At 54.2% G+C, this 10,750-nt stretch overlaps 2 protein-coding genes across 2 annotated transcripts; one reads left to right on the plus strand and one right to left on the minus strand.

Moving 5' to 3' along the window:
- Positions 1-758: 758 nt before the first annotated feature.
- On the plus strand, positions 759-4,037 carry COL26b_009330 (uncharacterized protein; the record flags this gene model as incomplete). The annotated part of the gene is made up of 1 exon (XM_053182061.1): positions 759-4,037. One exon carries the CDS (start codon positions 759-761, stop codon positions 4,035-4,037), a length of 3,279 nt encoding a protein of 1,092 aa, XP_053033956.1.
- A 522-nt stretch (positions 4,038-4,559) lies between these two features.
- COL26b_009331 (uncharacterized protein) lies at positions 4,560-9,255 on the minus strand (the record flags this gene model as incomplete). The annotated part of the gene is made up of 4 exons (XM_053182062.1): positions 4,560-4,761; positions 4,989-7,688; positions 7,742-8,456; positions 8,517-9,255. The coding sequence occupies 4 exons, from the start codon at positions 9,253-9,255 to the stop codon at positions 4,560-4,562; spliced, it is 4,356 nt and encodes a 1,451-aa protein (XP_053033957.1).
- Positions 9,256-10,750: the final 1,495 nt, after the last annotated feature.

Consider the following 10,750-nt stretch of genomic DNA (forward strand, 5'->3'; position numbering starts at 1 on the left):
TACAGGCCCGGTGCATCTGCTGAGACGGGAGCCTCGCACTACCTGCCTACCTCCTGACCTCACCGGGCGCCTGACGAGAATTGGAAAAAAAAAAAAAAAAAAAAAGGGAATCAGAGAGAAGGGGAGAATAAGGGCCTGAGGATCGACAAACGGATTGCTTCTTGGGGCCAAGAAGGCTGCCTTCCCAACCTTCACCACCTTTCCACTCACTGCCCCAAGCGCCTAAAGGGCTTCTTACTCCTGCAGTTCCGTCAGGTACCTTTCCTCCTTTGACCCCGTCACCTGCCGTGCAGCATCTACCGCGACCGGGCCCTGTGGTGTTTAGGTTGGTCCAAGTATCATCCGCCTTGCGTCCGTACCACTCTGGCGCAAACCAAATTTCTGCTGGCCACTTTCCCCCCCCGGCAATCCCTTCCCCCTGCCTTACCGCGAATCCATCAACGGTGCGTCTGGTCGAGTCAACAAGTCAATACCGCATCTGGTAGTGCTTCATTGACCTGTCGCATCGCCGTCACCATCTCCTGAACATTGTCGCCCTCGACGGAAACCTTCCGATCATCACTCCGCGTTGCACCCACCTACCCACCGACCCGATCGCGACTCTGTTCGGCGCCTGCCCTTCGTCACGCACGCAGCTTGCTTCAATTAAGCCCCCAAGCCGACGGGAAACAAGGAAGCAATAGGCAACAGACAAGTTCAGATTGCCATCGCCGCGTCTCCCATGGTTCGTCTGTTGACGGCCGCCCGATTGCAGCAAGATGGCGACCCTGCCGGTAGGGGAGGACAAATGGGTGGACTACGTCGCTGAGAACAGGAGACACGCCAACGACCTGGAAAAGCGCGTTCACGTAATCGAATTGTTCAAGCTCGCCATCGAGGCAGAGCCCAACAGCGTCAGGGTTTGGCGCGCATACTGCGAATACTTTTGGTCCCTGTACGTTGACAGTCAGACCCCCGAATCCGGATGGACCGACGAGGAACGCCTTATGGGCCGCGAGCTCTTCTCTCTCAACGCCGCCCTCAGCCTTTGGCAGCAAGGTTACGAATCCATCCAGTATCGCATCAACGACAGCCATGAGCTGTGGAATCAATGGATCTCTCTTGAACGCGCCATGCTTGCCGGCACACGCACCGCCGAGGGCATCCGGCGCATTACCTTCCTCTATACCGATCGCCTCCAAGTTCCTCACGTTACCCGCGACGATACTGCGCAAGCCTTTTCCGAGTTCCTTTCCACCTATAACAAAGCTGCCTGGGAGGAGACCATGCAAGCTGTTACCGCCAAGTCACAGGAGGCCAAGAAGCTCACCGAAGATCGCGACATGTTCGAGCTGAAGCTCAGACAGGCTCGCCAAGAGGGAAAGGAAGACGTCTACCGCGCTCTGATGAAAGAATATCTGGAATGGGAATGTAATCAGAGCAAGAGAAGCAACAAACACGCCGAGGCTACTGGTGACCTTTGCAGAGGCCTCTACGCAAGAGCTTTGACAGGGGTTTTCGCTTTTGACGACACCATCTGGAACGAGTACGTTCGATTTCTCTCCACATCTGGCACTTACGCTCAGTCGCCTCATGGCATGGTTGACGTCTTACGGCGAGCCGTGGACCATTGCCCTTGGTCTGGTACCATTTGGTCCCGGTACATTTTGACTGCAGAAGATGCCAGACTGCCTTTCAACGAGATCGAACAAATCAAGCACAAGGCCACCAGCAATCCCGAGCTCTATAAGAACGGCATGGCCGCTCTCCTTGACATGTATGCTGCGTGGTGTGGTTTCCTCAAACGAAAAGCCATGGATCTCAACGCAACCGACGAGGATGTTGATGTAGCTGACATGGGCTTGCGTGCCGCCCTCGAATTCGTCGACCAAGCCAAGAACCGATATGGCGATAGCTACAGAGGCGATCCCAACTTCCGTTTGGAGCGGATTTACATCCAATATCTGACTGAGAAGAAGCGCAATTTGGATGAGGCGAGAGGTCTCTGGCACAAGCTGGCTGAAAAGCAGCTGTACGCTGATAGCTACGACTTCTGGTTGAACTACTACCTCTGGGAAATGATGGTATTTGCTTCCAGTGGCAAGGATCGCAGCCCGACCCCTTCGACGGCTGCGATAGGTCTGCGAGTGCCATCTGTGGCTACGGCGGTGCTCGGCAGGGCAATAAAGAGAAAGACTCTGGACTGGCCCGAAAGAGTCATTGACGTGTATGTGCAGCATTGCAACGACTACGAGCTGCCTAGCACGGTACGCAACGCTATCGATACCGTCTACGAAACGCGCAAGGAGGTTGCGAAGCGGAGAGAGAGAGAGGCCGCGCAAGCGGCGGAATACTATGCGGCCTCCCAGGCGCAGGAACAACAGACTGCTCACGCAGCCCAATCGGCAGATGACGATTCGTCCTCTAGCTCCAAGAGAAAGCGAGACGACGAGACTGAGACAGTCGACGCGACGGCGAACAAGAGACCCAAGAACGATGCCGCCGAGGCAGAGGCTACGGCGCTGAAGCAGCAGCAGAGCCTGAAGAGAGATCGGGAGAACACGTCGGTCCTGGTTAGCAGACTTCCAAGTGAAACCACAAAAACCAAAATACGGCAGTATTTCAAAGAGTATGGCCACATCGTCGAAGTTACGGATCCCGCTATTGACCCTCAAGACAACACCCAGACCGTCATGGTAGAGTTCAGGACACCGGAGGAGGCGCAATCGGCACTTCTCAGAGACGGGAAGTACTTTGGCACAGCCCAGATCAGCGTCGAGCCTGGCACTGATTTGACGCTGTATGTCACGAACTACCCCCCTACCGCGGACAAAACGTATCTCAGCAAGCTCTTCCAGGACTGCGGCGAAGTCTTAAGCATCAGAATGCCCAGCCTAAAAGGCAACGTTCGCCGAAGATTCTGTTATGTGACGTTTCGCGACCGAGCCGCCTCTGCCAAAGCGACTGAAATGAATGGCACTCTTCTCGATGGCAGGTTCAAATTGGTGGCAATGTACTCTGATCCCTCGCGGGCAAAGAAGCGTGAAGGCGCTGTTGAAGAGGGTCGTGAGCTCCACATCACTGGCCTTGACCCGGCAGCAATCGAGGAGGACATTGAAAAAGTGTTTTCCAAGTATGGTACTGTCAAGCGCACCAACATCCCGAGGAACAAGGGTGGCAAGGCCCACGGAGTGGCTTACGTCGAGATGGAGACCAAGGCGCAGGCTGAGGCTGCTGCGTCCGAGTTGGACAAAGCCAAGCTACGCAATAGCATCATGTCCGTGCAAATTTCGACACCCAGCAACTTCAAGAGGACGGCAATTGCCTCAAAAGAGGACGCATCCCCCGCACCAAGCCGGGACAACGAAGGGGACGAGACTATGACGGATAGCAACGGCGACTCACGTCAAGTTGGCCCCAACCGAGCTGAGATTGCCTCGCGGACGATTGCCCTCCTCGACATCCCCGACACGGTCAATGACGCACGTATCAAGGAAATTATTGAGCAAAAAGTTGGGGGCTTTAAGAGTCTCGTTTTACAGCCCAGCCACGGCGGTGCGAAGATCGAGTTCGAGGACGCGGCCAGCGCGGGCCGCGCTGCCCTTCAACTTGACGGTTACATCCTGGATGGCCGTAGATTGCGAACGGGAACCGTCGAAGAGTTGAAGCAATCCAAAGGGGAGATTCGCACTGACAAGATCGTTTATGGTACAGGGGGGAAGAAGCAGAGCGACAAGCCTTCCACCTCTAAAACCACTGGAGCGACCTTGATTCCGCCGTCCACGACTGTCAGGCGTCCGGTTCTGGGCAGGGGTGGTGCCAAACGAGGATTGGGATTTCTTCCGAAAGCGGTGGCTGTGGGAGGCGCAGGTGGGAATGGAAAGCCGCAGCAGCAGTCTGATACCAAGGTGAACGGTGCTAGTGTTGGAGAGGGGGAGACACGGAAACCGATGAAGAGCAACGCCGACTTCAAGGCAATGATACTGGGATCTAATGCGACCAAAGAAGATGGTGAGGGGAGGAACGGTAACGGGCAGGCTGGGGAAGGCCAGCACTAATACTTACGGCGTCCGGCGGAATGGGAATGTAACTCTCTTGTTGCATTTGGGCGCACGGTACCCTCCCTGCCTTGCTCAATTCATGACACCGGGGGCTAGTGCCCGGTGTATACCAGCCATCTGCTGTCTTTAGCTTATATATTGCAGCTACCCACCCAGGGACGGCCAACGCAGAGTGTAATTGTTATGATTCTTGCATTGTATCTTTACCGGTTGGTCTATGAGGTCTACCGGCTGTGACATGATGCCAATCATGAGCCTCTCCTTTAAGAGGAAAAGAGCTTTATGGCAAGGGCCTTTCTACCTCGTGCGTGATTCTCATTCCTTGATCCCACGACACGTTTATAGCCAACAGTATCTAGCTGCCCATACATCATTTGGGGGCAGACACATGCCAGCACCTTCCAATCCTGGTGCCTCTCCAGCTATCCATCCCGTTAAGTAACCTCTCCTGTATCCACAGAGACTTCCTCACCGGCCTAGCGTTGTGGATTTTCTAGGCACCATCTACCAATGTGCATACTATGCCTTGGTCACGGGGGTGTTACCGTTGTTGTCCTTGTTCGCGTCTTGTGAGAATATATTTTGCCAAATGGCCAGCCAGCGCTCATGTTGGGCAGTTGGCAACTTTCCTGGTTGCTTAAATGAACGTGTGAGGAGCTCCCGAAGCCGTGTGCGCAGGACTTTGACGACAAGCATGGTCTTCCAGTCAGGAAGGGCAAATCTACAGCGATTGCCATCCAGGACAAGCACACCAGAAAACATCTACTCGGGTTAGATTGGCTATAATCACAGGAGGTACTGCAGGGAGGCGACTCACATCAGCTCTTACATCACCACAAAGGAGAGCAATGGCAAAGGGATCAGCTGCTGTGGTTTCATGCGCGTGGTAGACACTGTTTGAACTTGTTAGTCTATGCTCGTCGGGCTATTTGGAGAAAGGGGCCCTACCTCTTTGACTGCATTATGTGGTAGTATGACATCCACTTGATCTCATTATGGCCTTTGTTGACTGAGGATGGATGCAGACTGATGGATTGGTTGTTGCCAACATTTCGCAGGCCTCGGCTGCCTGGGTTGTCACGCACCAGAAGTTTGGGGTAGAAACTCCAAGCAATGACCGCTGTTGTGATAGCGTCGTTTTCGCTGTTGTTATTGACTCTGTGGGGGATATCAAAGAAGTTCTGATGGCGTCGGCCCCGCGAGTTTGCTCCGTACCGCAGTCGGTTCAGTGCCCTTCTCTCATCGTCTGTCAGCTGCAAGAAGCCAGAGTCTGCGACCGAAACCAGGAGTTGGCCTTTCAGATCTTCAATGTTTGCAAGTGTTTGCTGGCTAAGAAAATTTTTGCGACAAAACTGGAAGTCTTTGCCACCAGACGCACTCGTCGACTGGCAGACTCGCTTCCAGGCAAGGTAGGCGTTATATATGGTCAAGAGATCCGAGTCGCCTCTGCGAAATCCCATTCTCACAATATCTGCCTGCGCCCGCTGGCCAAATGGCGCCGAGAAAGGCGTCTTCGAGGATAGAATAGCCGCCACGGTGATGGCCATGTCCAGGCACTTGAAGATGGCGCCCATAAGAATTAGCTTTCCCAGAAACACGTCGAGAGGAAGTCGCGCGAGCTGGTGACCGAGCGGAGTCAGGTCCTCTGCGGGGGTCAAGGCTCGCACATCAATGAGTGCGTCCACAGCACGGCGGATGTTTTTGGCTGACGGAGGGTCCAGAGCCTCGCTCAGCGTCTCCTCGATGCCGCCGATCTTGCAAATCTTGACGCGGATGGCGAGGTCTTGGAGTGATAGTCGAAGCATTTCTGGTGTTTGCTGGTCGCTCATGAGCGAGTCGTGCCTGTGCTTCGTGAAAAGGTGGAAGCAGAGTCCCTCCTGGACACGACCGGCCCTGCCACGTCGCTGCTTGGCGTTCGCTCGGGAGATGAAGGTGTCGATGAGCCGCGAGAGCTGTCTTCTCTCGTCGAATCTCATCTCACGATGCTTGCCGGTATCGATGACGCAGGTAACGTCTGGGATTGTAATGCCAGTTTCAGCGATGTTGGTGGCGAGGACAATCTTGCGAAAACCAGGAGGAGGGACAAGAAAGGCAGCTTCTTGATCCTCGGTTGCAATGGTTGAATGAAGAGGGTAGATCAACCAGTTGGAGGCGAACGAGGGGTCGCCGGATAGGAGGTCGTTCAAAGTTCTAATCTCGGCGATACCGGGCAGGAAAACCAGAATAGCTTTGCTGTACGCTGTATACTCTGTGTCAGATGCTACTTTGGCGATGAGCTGCACGATAAGGTCGAAGTCGATCCGGTACTCGTCCATCTGGGCGAGAGTTGACCTTGTCTTTGCGGAATAGGCTGAGAGGTCGGCCCCAGACGTAGACTTGGGCGTGTCGGTGTCTACATCTACCATGTCGTCGTCTAGGTCGATCATCTTTTCCTGGTTGGTCTGCCCAACCATGTAGCCGGTCGTCTCGATGGCATCCTCTAAGTAGCGGACCTGCACGGGAAAAGTTCGCCCTGGCACAGTCAATACTGGTGCTCCACCGAGATATTTGGAGAAGCGCTCCGCGTCGACTGTAGCCGACATCAAAACCACCTTCAAGTCCTTTCGCCTCAACAGGAGCTTCTTGAGGATGATCAACAAGAAATCGCTATCGATAGACCTCTCGTGGACTTCATCGAGCACGAGGTGGGTAACCTCTCGCAAGTCATTTGAGCCTTCCAGCATACGCATGACTATGCCAGTGGTCGCATACACCAGGCGTGTCTCTCGAGACGTGTTCGCCTCCAGTCGAATGGAATAGCCAACCAGGGACCTGTTTGTTCCCACATCACCTCGGTTTTCTCCTAGCTCCTCGCTGACGCGCTTGGCCAACGAGATGGCCGAGATACGACGTGGCTCGGTGCAGTAAATCTTGCATGGTTTGCCCTGGGATAGTTGGTGCTCCAGCAGGAACGCTGGCGTCTGCGTACTTTTTCCACAGCCCGTCTCGCCGCAAATGATGACCACTTGCTCTCTATCGACGGCGTCGGTGACCTGTTGCTTGAAGTTCCACATGGGAAGCTGCATGCGAGACTGGAGCATGGCTTGATATCTGGGGGTGCTGCTCTTCCGAGACCAAATGTTCTGGTAGTACTCTGGGCCACCAGAGAGGCGCTTGGCTGCCTCCAGGCCAGCTTCATCTCTGTTGTCATTCCCACTTCTACCAGCGCCCCGGCCCTTGAAAGCACCTTGGATGATGACTCCGTCTTCAAGTTCCTGATCTTGCCTTTGGCGCACAAGACTTCTTAGCTCCCGGATGGCGTCTCGGTCCTTGGAGTCTAGGAGGCTCTTCCTGGTATCGGCGAGCTCATCCCATAGCTCACGCCAGACAGCAGGAAGTCTCATGCCGACCTTCTCCTCCTTGGCCGACGTGCCAAAAACGTGAAACAGTGCCCAGGTTGCAATGAAGGCCTCTGACTGCTTCTTGTCCGGTGTGGCAATTGATTTCATGCTGAAGTTGAAGCTGGTCGGGTAAGCGATGGTCTCTACGCTGTCGTCCTGAGATTGCGGGAGGGAGCCCTGGGGTTTGGCCCAGGACACGGAAACAGAGTGACGGTTGGCAAAAGGTACCTCCGAAATAAGTCGGTACGTAATCTTTACCAAGGCGTCCCTGTAATTCTGTTAGCTTGTTGTAGCCTTCGAAGCATGTCCCGGAATACACACCTAGCTCTGCAAGCTTCCTCGAGGGCCCTCATGGGGGTGACGCCAGTCCATTTTCCAAAATCCCGGATCGTAATCTTCAAGCCGTCTGCGCCGTTGACCACGGTACTTGACTTTCCAGTGGCATCGACCTCAGTCACAGGCAGGTTGGCAAAAAGATCAGCAAGGGCGCCGTCGCCGTCATCGTCGCTGCCTCCCTCGGCGAGAATTTCGGCTGCGATGCGGGTGGCCTCATCGTTGACGTCTCCGTCAGATGACACAGCAGGCTGCTCGGTGTCCGTTCCAGGCTCCTTCGCATCTTCTTCCTGTGCGTTTTGTTTTCTCGCCTCTGCAAGCTCTCTCTCCAGGACGATCTTTTGAGCCTTCCATTGCTGCTCAGCCGGAAATTTGTCAAACAATACGTCCTTTTCAATTCTGTCAAGTTTCGCACGAAGCTTGGCCTTCTTCTCATCGTCCTCGTTCCCGCTGCCCTTACTGTTCTTCTGCCTCTTTCTTCCTTGCTGGTTCCGTTCAATTTCGAACAGCTGGGCCTTTGTTTCGAGGTAGGCGGGTACTAGGTCGTCAGGTTCGATGTCGCTGTCGCACGTCACCGCAACCCTCTTCTTCTGAGCCACTTGAGCCCCTTTCTTGGATGTTAGGGCAGGTTTCTGGCGACTGTGGGGCTCCAATACTTTAGGTGTAGTTGCACCCGAAGGCAGAGGGCTTTCAGCAGGCGTATCTGAAAATTCCTGTTAGCTTGATTTCCATCGAGACTGTGAGCTTTGGGTTCCTCATTCACCCAAAGGCTTGTTGCCATGTCTTCCCCGACCATCGTAGTCGGGTAACTCGTCAGTTGGGCATTCTCTAGCCAGCCAGTCAAGGGCTTCTTCCAGTCCCCACAAACTGTCTTTGGCGATGGCAGGTATATTGGGAGCAATGTCCAAGATATAACGCATGACGGACTGGACGCGATCTTCTGGAAAGCCGACGCTGCCGAGGGTCTGCTGTAGGGTCCAGAGTTTGATGGTCATATCTTCCTCCGGCAGCATCTTGCCGCTGGCAGCACTTTCCGTGGATACGCTAGAAGAAGCAAAACGACTTTCGGCTTGGATGAGGTCCAAGATCTGATCCATAAGCTCTTGGGGCAACCACTTCCTAGAATTGATGGAGTCGGCCTGGCTTCTGAGAAGTCGCCGATCAGTTTCAAGCCTTGTGCGCTGACGCTGAGCATCCCTCTTGGTCTTCTGAGCGTATTTGTCAACAAGCAACTGCAATTCATCTTCTTCAAGCTGCTTTTCATATTCTTCCGGGCTCAAGGTCCTCTGGGCCGACTGGTCACCCGGGGTAGTAGACTGAGATGCAGCAGAAGCATCTTGGACTGTGGCAGCATTGGATGCGGCATTGGCGGCCCGGCCGCTGGCGGCATTATCAGAGCCCTCAGCGGGTTCGGTCCGAGCCTTGGATGAAGCAACGGAGGTAGTGGCGAAACCTCTAGCCGGGTTGGCAGCGGCCTTCTTCTTTTTCTTGGCGCCAGCCATGGCTGGTCGCGTGGAAGGGTAGACTTCAGGATTGAAAATAAAGACTGGATTCGCGCTCGATCGGAGTAGATGAGATCAGGGCGACGAGGACAGGCAGATAGGCAAGACGTGTTGCAGGGCAAGTCAGACTCGGGGGTTTTCCAAAAAGACCCAAGCCGGGCCTAAGTTGATCGGGAGCGACAGAATGAGGAGCCGAGCCGAGAAGCAAGAAGTGAGGACAGGCGTTGGGCAAACAGAAATGCCGCTTTTTGCTGTCCACGGACGAGATGTGCTGGTGGGCTCAGGGAGCCACGGCCTGAGCGAATTGGGTCAGTGAGTAAACGAGCAAACGAGTGGGTGAGAAGAGGCAGACGTTGGGTGGAATGAGGCAGTGGATGACAATGTTTTACCCTTTTTTTTCTTTTTTTCTTTTTTGAGCCAAGTGTGGTAGCCAGGCAAGGAAGATACCTTAACGATACAAGTGGACACGGAGGTGAGTTTGATGGCCACAAGCTTCAGGTGAAGTGCCTGAAGGCAAGGTAGGGTTGTATATCCGTAGAGTGCAGAGAGAAGTGCTGTGCGAGCATGAGGGTGAGATGTGTGGTGAGTTGTGATGATGAGGATGAGGGTGCGAGCGTGAGCGTGGCAGAGTGATGTCAGTAGTGGGCTCGGCTGCCAAGGGTAATGAATATTTTTGCTTCTGCGTTTGTGAAAACGGGCTCGATTACCTATGCCAGGTCATGGATGTTGTGCATGTTGGGCGACAGACAAATAGAAAGTATTTTTGCGGTGGAATGGGGGCGACAGGGTGCCTGTATGGCTGGCTCGAGGCAAGGGACGGAGGATGGACTCGAGGCAGGACCTGGACCTCAGCAACAGGCGGGTGGTATTGCCCGGCGTTTGAGTCTGACTGGACACTGTGGATGTGATTTTTAGAAGTGGATGTGGATGTGGACGACAAAATGCTGCTGAAGGTGCAATCGTCGTTCAAATTGGGTGTTGGCTACCTAGGTACCTTACCTCTGGCCCGAGGAATTAGCGCTAAGGTAGGAGAAGAGAAAGCTTAGAGCGAGAGGTCTTTGTCACCTCACGTCACCCAATTGGCACCTTCCCTCCCGTTAGGCATTGAGTCACCGGCGAAGCTCGCAGGTCGGGCCCCTTTTTTTTTCCTCTTTTTTTCCGGTTCCCCTTTGTGCCGGTCAATTGGCCTGCTATTCAACCAATGCTTAAACCTGGATCCTCATTCAAGGTACGAAGATATTAGCACAACTTCACCATGAGTTACACAATTCGTAGACACCTTAAATCAAGACATGTAAAGGAGTTTCTCCTTGCACACCTGCGCTTCGCCATAACTACGCAGTAATCCGTGCATCCACGCCCACCTGATGCCGACGAGTGCCCCGCGGTGGAAAAGTTGACCATGACTTGACCGCCTTCCTTATCAAGAAGCACAACCCCGCCAATCTACCGGGCTAAGGTACCTACCTACCTTAGGTGAGGGAAGGTACCTACC

Source organism: Colletotrichum chrysophilum (assembly GCF_026319265.1).
Source record: "Colletotrichum chrysophilum strain AFK26 chromosome Unknown scaffold_89, whole genome shotgun sequence".
Taxonomy (NCBI): domain Eukaryota; kingdom Fungi; phylum Ascomycota; class Sordariomycetes; order Glomerellales; family Glomerellaceae; genus Colletotrichum; species Colletotrichum chrysophilum.